Source organism: Hylobates moloch, unplaced genomic scaffold (genome assembly GCF_009828535.3).
Source record: "Hylobates moloch isolate HMO894 unplaced genomic scaffold, HMol_V3 SCAFFOLD_6, whole genome shotgun sequence".
NCBI lineage: Eukaryota > Metazoa > Chordata > Mammalia > Primates > Hylobatidae > Hylobates > Hylobates moloch.
In genome coordinates, this window is record NW_026652281.1 from 16,833,078 (window position 1) to 16,854,701 (window position 21,624).

A 21,624-nucleotide genomic window follows, 5' to 3' on the forward strand; every position below is an offset into this window, starting at 1 on the left:
ACTTAGCCAAAAATTCTTTGCCAAGGCCAATGTCGAGAAGGGTAGTTTCTAGGTTTTGTTCTAGGATTTTTAAAGTTTGAGATCCTACATTTAAATCTTTACTCCATCTTGAGTTAATTTTTTTATATGGTTAAAAAATAAGGATCCAGATAAGGCTAGCCAGTTATCCCAGCACCTTTTATTTAATAGGGATTAACACCCTTTTTTGTTAAGCACCATTCCCCCTCCATGAAATTTTAACACCACAGATATGCTGTGTATTTGCCTATGTACTGTGGCCCTTTTGAGGGCTACATCCCACTTAATACCTAAGTATTTTTCTCTTCCCTTCCCCACCAAGAACCAGTTTGCCCTCTTGGAAGTGATCTTGCCCGCATTGAGAGTGCATGGCTTAGTCCTATTTTAGTTGTCAGTAGTGTGTGTTACAGGAGTTCACATGGTCTTTTGAGGTGCAGTGTCAGTGTGTAAACGAGAGTGTCTATTCCAGCATGTTTATTTTCTATTAGCATTCTTTGGAGGTGTCAGATAAAAAAACATGCAGAGCAGATAAGCTGACACACTATAAATAACATCTGGGTAAAGTCTTAAAATAGCTTGTGGTTCATCACTGAATAGTTTTCTTACCAACGTTTAAATATGCTAAATACAGTTGCTTAATAGTAATTACTAAGGAAAGTTTTTCTATAGCATATAAATTTGTGTGAATGGTGGTGGTATACTTAACACTGTTAGTGATTTGGCTTACATTTGTCTTCAGATAAATTTTGATAAAAAAGAAGCAACATGATGAAGTGGAAGGCAGTATCAGAAGACTTAGGTTCTGGTAAAATGAGAGATCATTCTGAACACTTGAGTGCTGAGCATAAGCAAATACCAGTGAAGATAGAGTAGGGCTACAGGTGAAAAGAAGAGACACTAGCCAGCACTATCCAGAACAGCAACTTTAGGTAAGTCAGTTTTGCTTCTCCTTCACTTCTTTCACTTGATGAAATGAATAAATTTAGAATGACTATTAACGTTTAAACTTATTTGCCTGTTAAAAGAGCCACTCTGTTGTGATTGTTTGTTGTTTAATATATTCTAAGCAATTAATTTGTCAGGCAACTTTTTGGTAATAAGTTTATTGAGTTAATTTCATGTGTCTGTAGATTTCCATGTCACAGCTTATTTGTATTATAAGGTAAAGGGAATCAGAGCTTTATTAGTAACCCTTCACCATTTCAGGGACATACTCTGCAGAAGTACACGTCTTCCCAGATGATTTTGACCAGCATTTTGTTTTCATTTTTTGTTTATGACCCTAGGGATGTCTGATCTAGACCAAAACAGCTTCACCAAGATTTGTGTTTAAACATAAAGCTATGTTATTTTCATCTCTGCTTTAGACATTCCTATCTTATTCAGATATGACCCAAAATATAAGCCCCTCTATGAAGTGGGCTTTCATGTTTTACTCCATCCTTCCCTCCCCCGTCTAATAATGCCTATGCTGCCTTTTCTTTGCATCATTTAGAACTCCTTCCTTGTGTCCCCACTTTCTTCCCAATTTGTCCACCTTTTTTTTTTTTTTTGGCCTTCAGAAGCCGTAATTCTTGCTTTTGCCCTTCCATTAGGGAATGTTTATTTTGCCACACACTACCCAACTTTGGGCCTAGTAACTTGGCCCTGTCACCATTGCCTGGAAACTATTCTTGTCCTCTCATGAAAACCTGTTCTTTATGAGGCCTGTGACATTGTACCACACTTTGCTCTATTTTGTTATTGGCATCCATGGCTGACATGTACCAGATGATTGTCCACTGTTCATCAAGAACTCTGACACTTGGCTGATAGTCCTTCTTTACAGATCACTTTGTGCAGTCATCTTAAGCAGCCCGCACATCTAACATTATGGCCTCCCAGTTCCTTCTCTTATTCTCTGCTTTTATGTGTTCTTCTTGGCTGTACCTTGAGCCTTGTTAGCTAACTGACTCTCCTCTCTTTCTGAGATCTTCCCATTCTGACCACAACTTCATATCCTTTGATCTCTCATATCCTTATTCAGACTTGTGCTTTAACTTCGTTGAGACTACTGTGTGTGTTTGTTTTATACTTGCTTTTCTCCTATCAGCTCCATTCTGGCCACATTTCCTCTGCTAGTCAGTCCTGACTTTTCTTTCTCATTTTCACTCTTAACAGCCTTGCTCCTTTTCATTGCGGCTGCTCAGAAAATCTCCTGTTAAATCCATTGCCTACTTTTGGCCCTTTCACACCTGGAATCTTCTGTGGTAGTACAGAAAATTAGTCCTATCATAGATTTAAGGCTTTCCACTCAGCTGGGCCCTCAAATATGGTTTGATAGTCCATTTGCTTTTCTTGGGCTAGCTCCTTTCCCCATTTTCTTTGATGACTATGCTGGACTTTTATATCTCAAATCCTATACCCCAATTCAGGCCACCCACCTCACATATGCTTGTAAATATGCTTGACCCCTGCTTTTTAGAAAACACAAATGATCAGATATAAATGCTCGATTTCATCTCTGCAGCTTGCATACTTACCTGCAGTAATTTTCACCTGTGGGTCATACACTTACCTCATTAAGTGTATTCTGCTGTTCATTAGGGGCACCCTTGCCCAGGATACTGTGTCTTAACTTCTCTGCGATCTTAATCCAAAAATTCTCTCTGATTACCTTTAATTTCTTTTTCTGATTCCTTCCCCTCAACTTGGAAATATTAGAAAGGAAATATATGCCTCTTTTCCTTTATATATACACCTATATATTTCATACACATACACCTTTTTCCCTTTTTTAAAAAAAGGGCTCTTGTAGCCACACTTCTACCTGAGTGACCATGCGTCTTAGTGATTCAAGATAATTTCACTTTATTTCTGTCTGTTTAGGATCCCTTTTTAGTTTTAAAACTGCAGTTTAGATGGTTGGTTTTATGGTCACACTATTCCTCACTGTTCCTTTTCTTTACATGGAATATTACATACTGTCTTTCTCAGCTCTTTCTCTTCAATCAATTGCTATATGGTTATTCCTTCCCCTCTGCCTCCACTGAAACTGTTCCAGCAAGAGTACCAAAGACACCAAATTGCTAAATTCTGTGAACACTTTTACTCTTCATAAATTTTGGTCTTTCTGCAACATTTGCGTTGTGTGTGATTCCTTTCTTTTCATCTTCCTTAACCTTTTTTTTTTTTTTTTTTTTTTTTTTGACATAGTCTCACTGTCGCCCAGGCTGGAATACAGTGGTACAATCATGGCTCACTGCAACCTCTGCCTCCCAGGTTCAAGCGATTCTCCTGCTTCAGCCTCCCGAGTAGCTAGGACTACAGACACGCGCCACTATGCCCAACTAATTTTTGTATTTTTAGTAGAGACGAGGGTTCACTGTGTTGGCCAGGCTGGTCTCGAACTCCTGACCTCAGGTGATCCAGCAGCCTCGGCCTCCCAAAGTGCTGGGATTACAGACATGAGCCACCGTGCCTGGCCCATCTTCCTTAACTTTTGTAACAGTGCTTTACCATGAGTTTTCCTTTCCTCTCTAGTAGTCTGTCTTTACTGATCTTCCCTGGCTTCTCTGCTTTTCTTCTCTCTGTTTTTAAAATATTGATGTATCCTAAAATTCTAGTTTATTAGTTCTTCACATTCTTTTCTATTTTCTTCACATTCTTTTCTATTTTCAATTAATATGTTATCCCTGAAGATTTCACTACCAATTGTGTGTCAGTAACTCTTGTGTCTGGAACTCTATTCCCAGCCATTCTCCTGAGCTCCAGACCATTTTTCTTTTTCTTTTTCTTTTTCTTCTTCTTTTTTTTTTTTTTTTTGAAGATAGAGTCTTGCTGTGTCACCCAGGCTGGAGTGCAGTGGTGCGATCTTGGGTCACTGTGACCTCTGCCTCCCAGGTTCAAGCGGTTCTCCTGCCCCAGCCTCCCAAGTAGCCGGAATTACAGGCGCCCACCATCACGCCCGGCTAATTTTTGTATTTTTAGTAGAGATGGGGTTTCGCCATGTTGGCCAGGCTGTTCTCAAACCCCTGATCTCAGGAGATCCATCCACCTCGGCCTCCCAAAGTGCTGGGATTACAAGTGTGAGCCACTGTGCCTGGACACCAGACCATTTTTCATCAATCGGTTGCACATCTTTTCTTCACCTGTCTCACAGCCCTCTTGAACTCAATCTGGCAACACCCTTATCCCAAACTTATTTCCCCTCCTGAGGTATTCTTTATCTTGGTTAATGGTATCTCCTTTCATCAAATCTGAAACCTGAGAGTCAGCCATTCTCATCCTTTATTCCTCATATAGTCTTCCAGGTCCTATCTCTGCCTTCTAAATAAGATCTAGCTCTATCACTTTCTATTTTCAGTGCTTTTCCTTAGTTCAGGGTATATAACATTCTTTTCTCCAGGCTTCTATCTTGTCAGTTCTTCAAGTTTCTGTCTGATTTTCTAAAATGCACAAGTGATCTTGTCAGCTATTGTTTAAAACCTTTGTTTACTCATTGCCTGGATGAAGAAGTCTGTATGTGTGTGTTGAACTGGTTATGTCTGTTGATCTGATGCTCCAGCCTGCATTTATAGCTGTGCCTGTTGCTTCATTGCACACTCCTGAGCTAGGGTCACTAAGAATTACAGCAGATGCTATTTTCTTCTTCCAGAGAAGAGAATGCCCTTCTCCCCTGCCCATCACTTGAAGCTGAAACTTGAAGTATCACTTCCTACTCAAGAGGCCAAGGCCATGCAGAATGATTTAGATAATGGAGTGAAAGACTGCCTGGAATCTAAACCCGTCTTTGACACATTTACTAGCTAGCTGTGTTATTTTGGGCAGGTTATTTATTATTTATTGTATATCATTTATGATTTTTCTTCAGTAAACTCTTACCTGACCTGCCTATGCACACCTTTTATCTAGATTGTAAGTTTGCCTCAGTCATAGCATGTATCACACTGATAAAGTCATTTGTCTGTCTTTTCTATTAGACAGAGCATTTCATGGTATGGCCATCTTTTTCTTTTCATGCTGAGTGAACACTTTTAAGTCAGTGAATGAATACATAAAGAATGTGACAAGAGGAATATTCCCAGTACCTGGCATTATGTTGTGAGTGTGGTAAATGTTTAATAAGTCTGTTTTAGGCCGGACATGGTGGCTCATGCCTGTAATCCCACCACTTTGGGAGGCCAAGGCAGGCACATCACGAGGTCAAGAGATTAAGACCATCCTGGCCAACATGGTGAAACCCTGTCTCTACTAAAAATACAAAAATTAGCTGGACATGGTGGCGCATGCCTGTAGTCCTAGCTACTTGGGAGGCTGAGGCAGGAGAATTGCTTGAACCCAGGAGGTGGAGGTTTCAGTGAGCTGAGATTGCACCACTGCACTCCAGCCTGGCGACAGAGCGAGACTCCGTCTCAAAAAAAAAAAAATCTGTTTTGAGATGTCCATAATGTAATGTAACTTGATGAATATAGTATTACTTTTTTTAGTAGTCTTTCTCTTTTAAAAATTGAGCTATAATTTGCATATAATAAAATGCACATATTTTAAATGTATAATTTATTTTGAAAAATATATGCATCTATTTAACCACAATGGCAATAAAGAACATTTTGATCACTCTGGAAAGTTCCTTAATATACATTTCTCCTCCATTCCCCTCACTCCCTACCCCTGATCACTGCTTTGATTTCTATCATTGTCCATTAGTTTTACCTCTTCTACATATAAATAGAATTATCAGCATGTGCCCCATTGTGTCTGGATTCTTTCATGCAACAGTATTTTTTGAGTTCATTTTTGTTACCACGTGATCAGTAATTCATTCCTTGGTATTTCTGAGTAGTATTTCAATGTAGGAATATATCATAGTTTGTTCATCCATTCTCTGTGGCATTTGGGGTTAAATAAAACTGCGGTGAACATTTCTGTGAAAGTATTTGTGAACATTTATTTTCATTTTTATTGGATAAATTCCTGTGAGAGGAATTGCTGAATCATAGCTGCCAAGCAATATTCCAAAACTGGTTGTACACTTTTACACTCCTCCTAACAATGTATGGGAGTTCCAAGGGCTTCATATTATTACCAACCACTGGTGTTATTAGTTGTGTCAGTTTTAGCCATTTTAATGCTTGTGGCCATTTTGTTTATTTCTGTTTTTGTTTTGTTTTGAAATGGTGTTTCACTCTTGTTTCGCATGCTGGAGTGCAGTGATGCAATCGTGGCTCACCACAACCTCCACCTTCTGGGTTCAAGCGATTCTCCTGCCTCAGCCTCCCAAGTAGCTGGGATTACAGGCATGCGCCACCACACCTGGCTAATTTTATATATTTTTTTAGTAGAGATGGCGTTTCTCCCATGTAGGTCACACTGGTCTCAAACTCTCGACCTCAGGTGACCCACCTGCCTTGGCCTCCGCAAGTGCTGGGATTACAGGCGTGAGCCACTGCGCCTGGCTGTGGCCATGTTTTAATTTACATTTCTCTGATGATTAACACTGTTAATTATCATTTCCGCCTACTGATTATCCATTCATATTATCTCCTTTTGTGAAATGCCCAAGTTGTACCTGTATCCTTTTAAAATTGGATCGTTTATTGCTTACTGCTTTGTGGGAGTTGTCTTGGCTGTTTATAAGTACTTTATCAGATATATGCATTGCAAATATTGTCTTCCAGTCTCTGGGCTGGTCCTTTTTTTTTTTTTTTAGCTCTTTTTTTTGATGTTCAGGTTTAAAATTTTTATAAAGTCCAACTTACCAATTTTTTATTTTATGCATAGTAATTTTGTATCTGGTTTAAGAAATCTTTGCCTAACCTAAGGTGGCATAATCACCTGTGTTTCTTTATAGAAGCTTTATAATTTTACCTTTTTCATAAAGTCCTATTTTAAATTAACAAAGAATACAAATTCATGGCTGGGCGCGGTGGCTCACACCTGTAATCCCAGCACTTTGGGAGGCCGAGGCAGGCGGATCACAAGGTCAGGAGATCAAGACCATCCTGGCTAACATGGTGAAACCCCATCTCTACTAAAAATACAAAAAATTAGCTGGGCATGGTGGCGGGTACCTGTAGTCCCAGCTACTCGGGAGGCTGAGGCAGGAGAATGGCGTGAACCCGGGAGGTGGAGCTTGCAGTGAGCCGAGATCATGCCACTGCACTCCAGCCTGGGTGACAGAGCGAGACTCCGTCTCAAAAAAAGAAAAAAAGAATGCAAATTCACAAATAAGTTTGGTAATAAAGCCTTTTTTATTGCTGAGATATACTTCACATTCTATAAAATTTACTCTTCTAAAGTGCGTGATTCAGTGTTTTAGGTTCATTTGGTTGTTGTTTTGTTGTTTTTGTTTGTGGTGTATTTACAAAGTTTTTTGGCGACCATCACCACCATGTAATTCCAGAACATTTCATCTCCCCAGAAAGAAACTCCTTACACATTGCAATCATTATGGATTTGCCTATTGTGGACAAGTCATATAAATGGAATCATCATACGTAGCCTTTTTGTGTTTGGCTTTTTCCCCTTAACCTAATGTTTTCAAGGTTCATCCATGTAGTATGCATTCTTTTTATGGCCAAATACTCCATTGTATTGACATACCACATTTTGTTTATTCATGAGTTGATGGACAAGCCTTTTAACTTTTTAAAGAAAGCACATTTGTTTTTTCTTCTTCGTCTTCGTCGTCGTCGTCGTCGTCGTCGTCGTCGTCTTCTTCTTCTTCTTCTTCCTTCTTTCTTCTTTCTTCTTTCTTCTTCTTCTTCTTTTTTCCGATTGTGGAATCCATTCACTCCTGAAATATTTAGTGCCTATGATATTACATTTACTTAGGGATTTGTAGTTTTACTCATTTACCAAGCTTGGGACTGGGGATTCAAAGATGAATAAGATCTTCCCTCAGGGAGCTTCTTTTTCTAGTGGAAGAAACAGGCATGTGAACAGATAAATTACAGGACAATCTGATGAAGATACTGTTAGATTTATAATCTAAGGTAAAGTGTAATCCCAAAAGTCAGTAGCTAACTCTGTTTGGAGGAATGAATAAGAACTTTTTAGAGTAGGTGACATTTAGAGCTGGATCTTTAAGAATAAGTAAGAGTTTGCCAGAGAGAGTGAGACTATTTCAGGTAGGAGACATGGCTTGTACAAAGGCACAGAATTGACATATCTTGGCACCTTTGAGAAGATCAGTATGATGATAATTATGGGTAACATGAAAAGAGTCTGGAAAGGCAGATCTGGGCCAGCCCACGAAGAGGTTTACATCTAAGCAAAGGAACTTGGATTTTATTCTTTGGGTGTCTGGGAGACCAAAGGAGTTTGGCTAAATGAAATGGCATCACTGCTTATATAAGGTCTGTTAGAAGACCACATATCCAGTGAAGCCCAGCTTTTCATTTTCTCCAGAAAATTTTGTCCGTATTAGGCACCTTTTAAAAAATGAATATATTGGCCAGGTGTGGTAGCTTGTGCTGCCTGTAATCCCAGCAGATTACTTGAAGCCAGGAGTTTGAGACCAGCCTGGCCAACATGGCAAAACCTGTCTCTACTAAAAATACAAAAATTAGCTGGGCGTGGTGGCACATACCTGTAATCTCAGCTAATTGGGAGGCTGGGGCACAAGAATCTCTCAAGCTCAGGAGGCAGAAGTTACAGTGAGCCGAGATCATGCTACTGCACCCCAGCCTGAGAGACAGAGAGAGACTCTGTCTAAAAAAAAAAAAAGAAAGAAAGAATATATCTCCCCCAACACAAACCATTCTCTCACTACCACCTTCTATCATAGTCTATTGACTTACCTGAAATTATCAAGTTAATTTATGTCTTTGCTTAGCTACTGCTGTGTCTTTCTTCCAGAGCAGGTTCTTTCTTATCTTGCCCTAACCACTGCTTAGCACATAGTAGGTACATATCTGTATTTAATGAATAAATGAACTATTCTACCTCTAATATCTTAAACTCTAGGATCCTACACTGTGATTATAGCCTCCTATTCCTTGTCCTCTCTGCCTCCCACTCTCCTTCTTTGCGTTCTTTTCAGCACTTTGACCGTACTGCCTCCATTTTCTTCTGTTATCCTTGTCCCATCACTACGTTCCCTAACTAGCTTAGATCATTTCAGCTGTATTCTTGTCAGTCTTCTACTCCATTTCCATAGCCTTCCTTTTCTTTTGTTCCATATACCTGTCAAAACCCTTACCTTGGCATGGTCTAATCCAAATCCAAGCACATGAGGTCCTACTGGAGAAAATCACCTAACTGTAGTTTGCAGCCAGTACATAGTCCTAGTTCATAGTTTTCAATGTTATGTAGATGTACAGCATTGCCTGGAAATCTTACGTTTTCTATTCAACATACACTCATGCACCAGGGAATGATGGGGCTCTGTTCTGAGGAATGCATTTTTAGGCAATTTTTTTGTTATGCAAACATCACAGTGTGCTTACACACACCTAGATGGTATAGTATACTACACACCTAGGCTGTATGATAATAGCCTATTGCTCTTGGGCTACAAACCTGTACAGCATATTGCTGTGCTGCACACTGTAGGGAGTTGTAACACAATGGTAAGTATTTGTGTATCTAAACGTATCCAAACAGAAAAGGTACAGCAAAAATAAGGTATAAAAGATAAAAAGTAGGCCGGGTGCAGTGGCTCACACCTGTAATCCCAGCACTTTGGGAGGCTGAGGCAGGCGGATTACCTGAGGTCAGGAGTTTGAGACCAGCCTGGCCGACATGGTGGAACCACGTGTCTACTAAAAATACAAAAATTAGCCAGGCATGATGGCACACGCCTGTAAACCCAGCAACTGGGGAGGCTGAGGCAGGAGAATCACTTGAACCCAGGAAGTGGAGGTTGCAGTGAGCTGAAATCGCACCACTGCACTCCAGCCTGGGCGACAGACTGAGACTGCATCTCAAAAAAAAAAAGAAAAAAAAAAAGATAAAAAGTGGTACACGTATATAGGGCACTTACTGTGAATGGATCTTGCGAGACTGGAAGTTACTGGGTGAGTCAGTGAGTGAGCAGTCAGTGACTGTGAAAGCCTAGGACATTGTTGTACACTACTGTAGATTTTATAAATAAGCACTGTATACTTAGGCTACATTAAATTTATTAAAAATGTTTTTCTTCAATAATAAAGTTAACCTTAGCTTATTGTAACTTTTTTCCTTATTAACTTTTTAATTTTAAAATCTTTTGAACTGTTGTGTAGTAATACTTTGCTTAAGACACAAACACATTGTACAGCTGTACAAACATATTTTCTTTATGTCCTTATTCTATAAGCTTTTTTCAGTTAAATTTTTTTAACCTTTTTGTTAAAAACTGAGACACAAACACACCATTAACATAGGCCTACATAGAGTCAGGATTATCAGTATCACTATCTTCCATCTCCACATCTTGTCCCACTGTAAGGTCTTTAGGGGCAATAACACACACGGAACTGTCATCTCTTATGCTAATAATGCCTTTTTCTGGAATACCTCCTGAAGGATCTGCCTGAGGCTGTTTTACAGTAAATTTTTTTATAAGGAGGGGTACACTTTAAAATAATGATAAAAGTATAGTAAATTCATAAACCAGTAACATAGTCTCTTTTTTTTTGAGACGGAGTCTCACTCTGTCGCCCAGGCTGGAGTGCAGTGGTGCAATCTCGGCTCACTGCAACTTCTGCTTCCTGGGTTCAAGCGATTCTCCTGCCTCAGCCTCCCGAGTAGCTGGGACTACAGGTGCATGCCACCATGCCTGGCTAATTTTTTTTTGTACTTTTAGTAGAGACGGAGCTTCACCATGTTAGCCAGGATGGTCTCAATCCCCTGACCTTGTGATCTGCCCACCTCGGCCTCCCAAAGTGCTGGGATTACAGGCGTGAGCCACTGCACCCAGCCAACATAGTGTTTTATTATCAAGTATTGCGTGTTTTACATAATTGTATCTATAATACCTTTATATGACTGACAGTGCAGTAGGTTTGTTTACATGAGCATCACCACAGACATGTGAATAATACTTTGTGCTACCATGTGATGACAGCTACAGTGTTAATAGGTAATAGAAGTTTTTGAACTGCATTATAATCTTATGAGACCACCATCATATATACAGTTTGTTGTTGACCAAAATGTTACATGGTGTATGAATGTATTTTATTTCCCAACAACCTCTATTCTCTTTTTTACTCTCTACTATCCCCACATCTTACCACCTTTCCCTTACTTGCCTTCACCTGCTTGACAAAGAAAATGGATCTCTTAGATATGGATTCCCTCTGCAATTTAACTTCATATCTACAAATCTTTCTGCACCCATGTATGTCTTTATCTCGTTTCTTTCCATCCTAGTGTGAGAGTTATTTTCTTTGAGCTAATGCTTTCACTTGTGCTCTATATCCTGTTCTCTACTTCCTCAGAGGCCTTGTATTTCTCCTCCGCCTCAGATTCTGTCATCAGCATATACGTAAACACGTTCAGATGTGTCATTTTTTTAATAGCAGAATATCTGTCACTCTCACTGTACTTGAGGATTCATTTTCTTTCTCTTTTTTTCTTACCAGTTGTCTGTTTTCTCTGCTCCTATTCACTCTTCAGTCACCTGGCATTTGACCTCTGTACTCTTTATTCCTTAGAACTGTCCTTGCTATGGTCACCAATGACTTTTGCTTCTCTAGCAGATACTTTTTAGTGACTGCCGTGGTATTTCTTTTTCTTTTCTAAAATGTTCTTTTTCATTGGTTTCCATGAGACCCCTTTCCATATTTTCATCCTTTGTCAGTCTGTTCCTTTACAGTTTCCTTTGCATAGTATGAAAGCACAATTTAGTAGAAACAGTTGAGTGTGATGCAAGTCATTGTGGTTTAAGGAGGAGTCTGTGGTTTAGCCTGGATGTCTAGGTAGGTCTTTATCATTTACTAGCACACAGACATTTGCTAAAGATTAGACAGAAGAAAATCAAAATTATATTTTCTGTCAAGAATTTGGGATGAAGATGTTTTATGTTGCCAGTTATACGTAGTTTCACATACGTTGACAGAGTTAGGGTTAAGCCTCTCTTAAGGAAGTGAAGAATTATGCCTGGTGGACAACCCACACAATGGCAGAAAATATTCACAAATTGTACATCTGACAAAAGTCTAATATACAGAATCTATAAGGAATTTAAACAATTTAACAAGCAAAAAACAACCCTAGTAAAAAGTGGGCAAAAGATATGAACAGACACTTCTCAAAAGAAGACATCCAAGCAGCCAACAAACATGAAAAAATGCTCGTCATCACTAATCATCAGAGAAAGACAAATCAAAACTACAATGAGACACCATCTCACATCAATCAGATTGGCTATTATTAAAAAGTCAAAAAATAACAGATGCTGGTGAGGCTGTGGAGAAAAGGGAATGCTTACACACCATTGATGGGAATGTAAAGTAGTTAGTTTAGCCACTGTGGAAAGCAGTTTGAAGATTTGTGAAAGAACTTTGAAAGAGAACTACCATTTGACTCAGCGATCTCATTACTGGGTATATATCCAAAAGAAAACAAATCTACCAAAAAGACACATGCAGTTGTATGTTCATTGCAGCATTGTTCACAATAGCAAAGACATGGAATCAACCTAGGGGCCCATCAGTGGTGGACTGGATAAAGAAAACCTGGCACGTATGTACTATGGAATACTACGCAGCCATAAAAAAATGAAATCCTGTCCTTTGCAGCAGCATGGAGGCAGCTGGAGGCCATTATCCTGAGCAAATTAATGCAGGAACACAAAATTAAATACCACATGTTCTCAGTTATAAGTGGGAGCTAAACATTGGATATTCATGGACATAAGGATGACAATAATAGACACTGAGGACTAGTAGAGGAAGGCAGGAGGGAGAGGGGCAAGAGTTGAAAAACTTAATAGTTGGGTTCTATGCTCACACTCTGGGTGACAGCATCAATTGTACCCAACACCTCAGCATCATGAGATATATGCATGTAACTTGCACATGTACCCCCTGAATTTAAAAGTTGAAATTATAAAAAATAAATAGCCTGTTGTAACTAATGAGAAACAGCTCCTGGCATGTCAGTTCTCCCATTTCTTAGCAGCTGTCCTGTCATTTGTATTGTGTTCAGTTTACCAGATATTTGTCATTCGGTTTGTTTTCTCTTTCCGTTCTTCTCTACCTCACCCACCCCATTAATCTTTTAAATTGTGGAATGTAATGGATATATAAAAGTACATAAAACAAATGTGATGTACTGTTTAAATACATACGGTAAAGTAAAGATCCATGTCAGTACTATCTGGTCAAAACAGAGAACATAGTCATTGCGCTAGTTCACCTGTTATGTCCCTTTTCTGGTTACACTTTTTCCTCCACCTTACTCCTAGAAGTAATTACTCTCCAAACTGTGGAGGTCATTACTTACATTGTTTTCTTTATGTTTTAAAAACTAAGTATGAACCCCTAGACAAACGTTGCACATTTTTAACCTCTATATTTTAAAGTGGAAAAATACAGTAGCTATCTGTGTGTGTGTGAGTCATTCTCTGACTTCTTTTGCTTGTGGTGTCTCCATTTTTGCCTATAGCTGAAATTCATTCATTGTGATAAATTTTTCTGGAGTGGAATTGCCTGGATCAACTTCATTTTTACTGGGATTTGTTTTAGTGTATGTGTATGTGTATATATACACACACATATATATACACACACTAAATTTATATATATATATAAATTTTTAAAAAAACTGTTTTCTAAAGAGATTGTGCCAATTTATTTCTTTTTTGTGTTTATTTTTTGAGACAGGGTCTCGTTCTGTCACCCAGGGTGGAGTACAGAGGCACGATCACAGCTTGCTATAGCCCTGACCTTCCAGGCTCAAGCGATCCTCCCACTGCAACCTCTTAAGTAGCTAGGACTACAGATGCATGCTGCCATGCCCGGCTAATTTTTTTAACTTTTTGTAGAGACAGGGTCTCATTATGTTGTCCAGGTTGCTCTTGAATTCCTGGGCTCAAGTGATCCTCCTACCTTGGACTCCCAAAGTCCTGGGATTACAGGTGTGAGCCACCACACCCAGGAGTTGCGCCAGTTTATATTCATACCAGCAGCATACAAGAATTTTCACTATACTTGATTTCTCTCCATTTTTTTTTTCTTTTGCTTGTTTCTTGTCTTGTAAGTCCTTTGCTATTATTTAAACTGAAAACCATTTCATTTTTCACATTTCCATATTGGAGAAATAGTAACAAAACTACTTAAAAATATGGGTTAACTTTATTATGTCATCTTGGTCCATGACATGAAATCAGTGCATATTTTCATTATGTTAAATATACTTATGTATATTTATTAAGTTAATGCTTTCAAAAATCATATGAGATAACTATATTTTACATGTACTGATAGTTACCACTATTATTTTTAAATAAAAATAATTTTGTTTTGCCTTTATTTTTACTTTAAAGTTTTCAACCATGAACTGGTGGTATTTTATATAAAGATCTATATATTATTTAACAATAAGATAATTTTGGGCTTTATTATATAGGTTTATTTCTAATGTATATGGAATATTTATTAATGTAACTCTAATGGATCTTTACTTTTCTTTCAAGTTGGTCTTTACCAGAGTTTGATCCAAGCCAGATTCGACTGATTGTATATCAAGACTGTGAAAGACGAGGGAGAAATGTTTTGTTTGACTCCAGTGTTAAGAGAAAGAATGAGGACATATCAGTATCGGTGAGCATCACTATTGATTTAGTTGACTTTCAATGTTGAATATTTTGATAATTCCAGTATTATCAAACTGGATAATTGGGGCTGAGGGAGAAGGAAATGACTGGATCTTGGGGCTGAGGGAGAAGGAAATGTTTGGTGAATCTAACATTTTGGTTTGAATAGCTGAGGGAGTGGTTTGATGCTTAAGAGTCATAGAATTGGAGATCGTCAAGCAGACAGTTGAAATCCAAGGCTAACTACAAATGTGATAAGCATGTCTTCTTTGTGTTTAGGCTGTTAACAACAACAGCTCAGCAGAGTTTGGCTGAGGCTGATTTTTTTTTTAAATTATCTCTTGGTTATTTTTGATTACTTTTTCATTAAACATTTATTGAAGTTTTTTTTTTTGTATTTGATAGTATCCTATTGAATTTCAACATATGACCTCTCCTTTACTCTTAATTTTGATTAATGCTATTCATTGTGTGTTTGTTCAGCTTTTCTTTTTTATGTTGAACAGCCCTGTAAGAATCTACTCATGCTGTTTTTTGAACTCTCCCTGCATACCTTTTCTGGGATGATGCTTCATTAGTCTCATTAATTTCTCTCCTGCTGATGTATTCCTTCTTCCCTCAGCTTTTCTCTTTGCTTGGAAACATTCACAAAGCCTCTAAAACAATTATTCTTTACTTTTTCCTTCAGGTTTGTGTTTGTCTAGTTCAGGCTACTATAACAAAATACTGTAGACTGGGTGCCTTAAACAAGAAACTTTTGTTTCTCCCAGCATATTTGGGTTTTTTGTGAGGGCTCTCTTCTGGGTTGCAGACTGCTGACTTCTCACTCTACCCTTACATGGTGGAAAGAAGGCAAGAGAACTCTTCACAGTCCTTTTTATAAGGACACCAACCCTATTCATGAGGACTTCATTCTTATGACCTAATCACCTCCCAAAGTCCTCACCTCCTAATATCGTATAGTGGGTTAGGACGACATATGAATTTTGAGGAGACACAAGCATTCAGTCCGTAACAGTGTCCTCCTCTCTCTTTTCCCATCCCTGGCCTCTTTGTCCCTCTCAGTCATCTTTTTTGGTGTCTGTTGGTGTCTCTCATTTTCCCTTTGTCTCTGTATCACTCAGGCTTTCTAGAGTGTCTCTTCTCAGTCTCTCTGTCTGTTGGTCTCTCCTTGGTCTTCTCTGCCTCTTGGTGTCTCACTAGTAGTATATTGACTCTCCTCTCAAACTATCCAGTTATTACTCAACTTTCTGAAATTTGCCTATAAACCTACTCTTCTTTTTATTATAAAACTTTTCTAGAAACTCATCAGTGTCTAGAAATCAAACATTGTTGACTACTTCCAGTCTCATTTATTTTATTATGCCTTTTTCCTATATACTATCTCCCTTAATTGAAAATTCGTCCTCCTTCAGGGTTTATCACAACTTTATGAATCCTTTCGGATTTTCTCCAGGTAGATTTATTTTCTCCTCCATAAGAATTCTCATAGTTCTTTGCTCATATTCATAGCCTTCTATATCGTAGCTGTATTTGTATGTGTATTTGTTACTAGACTGGGAAAAAAAATCTTAAAGTAAAAAATTGTCCTGTTACTCACCTTTATTTCCTATACTGCACATTGCCTTACATGTGGTAAGTACTCAGGACATATTTTGATCAATTGTAATTACTGTTAGGAAGTTTATTTTCAAAATCCTGTAAATACTCTCCTGAAGATTTTATGTCTTCCTTTTGAACACTACTGTACATACTGAAATACTCATTGTTTGTCCTGGGTTCTATATATGGAAAGAAGGACATTGTGCTGTAAATTTTTTTTAACTTTCTATATTATAATTTGGGATCATACATAATAATGACATTATGTTTAAGCATTAGCAGTTTGCTGGATGAAAGTAAATTATTCAGCTTTGCTGTATTTGTACAATATTCTATTTTGCTATGGTAAATGTTGAAGTAACTTCTCATGTTCTTTCTTAGTTTTAAAACACTTTTCTTAGTTTAAAACAATTTACAAGGGAGAATAAGGACTATAAATATTATTTTGACCATTCAGTATACCAGAGCTTTTTCTTTTTTGAGACAGGGTTTTTTGTTGTTGTTTGTTTGTTTTATTGAGACAGGGTCTCGCTGTCTCGCCCAGGCTGGAGTGCAGTGGCACAATCTCAGCTCACTGAAACTTCTGCCTCCCAGGCTCAAGCAATTCTCGTGCCTCAGCCTTGCGAGTAGCTGGGATTACAGGTGTGCACCACCATGCCTGGGTAATTTTTATATTTTTAGTAGAAATGGGGTTTCTCCATGTTGGCCAGACTGGTCTCGAACTTCTGGGCTCAAGCGATCCGCCCGCTTTGGCCTCATAAAGTGCTGGGATTACCAGCATGAACCACTTTGCCCAGCCTATTTACCAAAACTTTAATTGAAAACATAATTTTTAAAAAAATTAGAACATAATGTCACCATGAGTTATAAACAGAAAGTCAAGCTTTAGAATGTGAGGCTTGCAAAATTGTTTTACTCTGTTCCCTTTATCAAAAAAGAAATTAAAACATTTTCTCATTTGGAAACAGCGTCCGTCCGTCCTGCTATGTTGCCCAGGCTGGACTTGAATTCCTGGGATCAAGCAGTCCTCCCTCTTCAGGCTACTTGGGACAGTTTGTTATCAGCCTGAATGTGAATTTTTGAAAAATGTCATTTGCAAATTGCCAAGTAGGAGTAGAAGATAGTAATATTTGGGCTCACCCAATATGTTTGAGTGTATTTAATTAAATCAAAATCCTGTTGATTGTTTACTTTGAAGCTATTTCAGCATTAAAAAATAGTCATTGTAAAAATACTTATTGAAGTCCTTTTAAATGTGTAAGACACATGGCAGTTTTCCTTGTAAAGATTATAGATGATATAATTCACTTTGAGTACCTTTTATCTGGAGTGTGAGAGAAGGCAATATTTCACAGTGGAATATTGATCCATTTCTGCGTTTGGTTGAACCAAAGAATTGTCAATGAAGAATATAACAGCAGTTTATTAACATAAGCAGATCATTTTTGTATTTCTATGCAAAGCAAACATTGTGTATGTAGAGTATATTTAATGGGTTTTGGGAGAAAATTAGGAAGCTATGTATTTTATTACGTTTTAAATTCTATACAAAGTGAACTACATAAATGCTTTGATTATGTTTCAGAAACCAAAGTACTTTGCATGCTCAAATAGCATCTTATGTTAATTGAAATAAAATTGTTAATCAGTGTATAGCTTTCTCAGAACTCATTCTTTCAGATCTGTTATATTTTATGAAAAATAACTGTTGAACTATAAAACCCAATTAAAGTGAATACGTGTAGTGATCTTAAAGAAGTGTTACCAGAAAGGGGTCCAGATCCAGACCCCAAGAGAGGGTTCTTGGATCTTGAGCAAGAAAGAATTCAGGGCGAATCCGTAAAGTGAAAGCAAGTTTATTAAGAAAGTAAAGGAATAAAGAATGGCAACTCCATAGGCAGACCAGCCTCGAGGCCTGCTGGTTGTGGGTTTTTATGGTTATTTCTTGATTGTATGCTAAACAAGGGGTGGATTATTCGTGCCTCCCATTTTTTACACCATATACTGTAATTTATTGACGTTGCCAATGGCATTTGTAAACTGTCATGGAGCTGGTGGGAGTGTAGTAGTGAGGATGACCAGAGGTCAGTCTCGTCGCCATCTTGGTTTTGGTGCATTTTAGCCAGCTTCTTTACTGCAGCCTTTTTCTTTTATGACCTATGTCTTGTGCCAACCTCCTATCTCCTCCTGTGACTTAGAATGCTTTAACCATCTGGGAATGCAACCCAGTCGGTCTGAGCCTTATTTTAACCAGCCCCTATTCAAGAGGGAGTTGCTCTGGGTCAACACTTCTCACAGAAGAACCTTCCCATGGTAGAAAAAAATATTGAGATGTGGTTTCAGTATGAACATTAACATAGCCAAATGGATCCATTGTGATTTTATCACGCTATTATCCTTATCCTAGACATTGTTTTTACGTCAGCAACAGTGCAGTGCTATTTCATGAGTTCCCAGTTAAGTTATATGACCATTCACGTGTATCATTTTTCACTGATGTAAACAAGGATAAAGTTGTACATCAGTAAATTCAGATAACTTTGGAAAGATGATTACAGATTTTAAGATATGAGAAACACTCTGAAGCATCATACAGTGCTAATTGAATAGTTGAGTCTTATTTATGATATCAAATTTGCAATAAGATTTGGTTAGATAATTGTATTTAAGTTAATATACAGAAATCAGTAAGCTCAATATATGCAAATAGCTTCCAGTTTGAACACAGAAAAGTGAAACATTCATTTAAAATAGAAATTAAAATGACAAAGTTGCCTATGCATAAACTTAACAAAATCTGTAAGTTTAGAACTTTAAAAGTCTTCTTAAGGGATGTAAAAACGTACCTTAACAAATGGAAAGGCAAAACGTTCTGTGGCAGTAGTCAGTGTTATAAAGTTGTCCAAAGTGCTTTGTAAAATAATGTTATCACAGAGACAATGTTATCTTTATTTTTGTGTGTTTGGGGTGGGGGTAGTGTCTGGAACTAAATAGTGGATTCTAAAGTTCAAATGGAAAAAAATTAGCAATGAGTGGTTGGAAAACTCTGAAAAAGAAGGACAGTGAGGATGAGCCAGTCCTATCACATTTGAAAATATACTGCACAGTCTCAGTATCTAAAACAGTGTTGTTTTTTTTTTTTGAGATGGAGTCTCGCTCTGTCATCCAGGCTGGAGTGCAGCAGCGCAATCTCGGCTCACTGCAGGCTCCGCTTCCCGGGTTCATGCCATTCTCCTGCCTCAGCCTTCCGAATAGCTGGGACTACAGGCGCCCGCCACCACGCTCGGCTAATTTTTTGTATTTTTACTAGAGACGGGGTTTCACTGTGTTAGCCAGGGTGGTCTTGATCTCCTGACCTCGTGATCCACCCACCTCGGCCTCCCAAAGTGCTGGGATTACAGGTGTGAGCCACTGTGCCCAGCCAAACAGTGTGTTATTGACACATAAATAGGCAATAGACTAATGGAACAAAATAGAGGATCAGAAATACATCCAAATACATGCAGGAATTTTGGTATATGATTAAGGCATCAATCTTAAATGGTGTTGAGACAATTAGATAGCTATGTGGAAGAAAGATTAATTTAGACTCATACTGTTACTACTTACTATTATTATTATTTTAGAGATGGGGTCTTGCTGTTTTATCCAGGCTGGTCTCAAACTCTTGGGCTCAAGCATGAGTCACTGTGCCCAGCCTTAATTTGGATTCATATCTTAGTGTACATCAGGATGAAACCAAGTATATCAAACATTTAAATATAAAAATATAAAGCTATAACATTACAAAAGAAAAAATAAGGGAGTTCCTATGTATCTGTGGAGTGGAAAAGGTATTTCTAGGCTGGGTGCAGTGGCTCACGCCTGTAAACCCAGCACTTTGGGAGGCCAAGATGGGTGAATCACTTGAGGCCAGGTGTTTGAGACCAGTCTGGCCAACATAGGAAGACCCCGTCTCTACAGAAAACATAAAAATTAGCTGGGTGTTGTGCTGAGTGTCTGTAGTCCCAGCTACTGGGAGACTGAGGCAGAAGAATCACTTGAGCCCAGGAAGTGGAGGTTGCAATGAGCCAGGATCACGCCACTGCACTCTAGCCTAAGTGACAAAGCAAGACCCTCTCCCCACCAGCCAAAAAAAAAAAAAAGGCTAGATGCAGTGGCTCATGCCTGTAATCCCACATTTTGGGAGGCTGAAAGGCTGAGGAGGGTGGATCACATGAGGTCAGGAGTTCAAGACCAGCCTGGCCAACATGGTGAAACCCCGTCTCTACTAAAAAAAAAGTACAAAAATTAGCCAGATGTGGTGACACGCGCCTGTAGTTTCATCTACTAGGGAGGCTGAGACACGAGAATTGCTTGATCCCAGGAGGCGGCAGCTACAGTGAGCCAAGATTGCAATCATGCCAGTGCACTCCAGCCTGGGCAACAGAGTGAGACTCTGTCTCAAGCAAAGATATTTCTAGCTATGAGTTAAAATTCAGAAGCCACAAAGTAAAAGATTGACAAATTTGACAGCCATTTTTTTAAACTTGCATGATAAAACAAACAGAAAACAACACCATAAGGAAAGTTAAAAGACAAATGGCAACCTGAGAAAACACTTTGGCAATTTAAAATGCCAAGTGTTAATATAAAGAGTTCCTAGAAATCAAGAACCACTCAGTAGATAGTTGAGTGAAGGACAAAAGCAGAGCGTTGATATACAAATTGCTTTGACATGTTTAATAAATCTTACATTTATAAGATCCTCTCCCTTATCCATAATTAAGAAAATGAAAATCAAAACTATACTGAAGCTGGGCGTGGTGACACATGCCTGTAGTCTCAGCTACTCAGGAGGCTGAGGTGGGAGGATCGCTTGAGCTCAGGAATTTCAGGCCAGCCTGGGCAATATGGTGAGAACTCATCTCTTAAAAAAAAACAGCAAAAAAACCTATACTGAGATTTCAGGTCTTTCCTTTTCTAATGACAAAAACTAATGCCTGCTGATCTGAGGTGGAACAGTTTCATCCTGAAACCATACCCCCACTACCCTGCCCCAGTCTGCGGAAAAATTGTCTTGCACGAAACTGGTGCCTGGTGCCAAAAAGATTGGCAACCGCTGTTAAGCACTAGAGAATACAGGTGAATAAAAAAAGACATAGTCCTTTTCCTCATGGAACTAACAATCTAACAGGAGAAAGAGACATTTAACAGATAATTACACAAATATGTGTAATGAAATGTGTATTTCAGGTATGTCTAATAAAAGTAATAATGATAGCAGCAGCTAACTC

General features: G+C 38.5%; 1 protein-coding gene across 2 annotated transcripts in view; it reads left to right on the forward strand.

Moving 5' to 3' along the window:
* Positions 1 to 21,624, forward strand: part of FNIP1 (folliculin interacting protein 1) — a 156,236-nt gene that overhangs the window by 37,403 nt on the left and 97,209 nt on the right. For both annotated transcript variants that reach the window (XM_032156514.2, XM_032156515.2), the window contains exon 2: positions 14,627 to 14,753. In XM_032156514.2, coding sequence (XP_032012405.1) covers positions 14,627 to 14,753 — 127 coding nt within the window. The remainder of the gene's footprint in view (positions 1 to 14,626; positions 14,754 to 21,624) is intronic.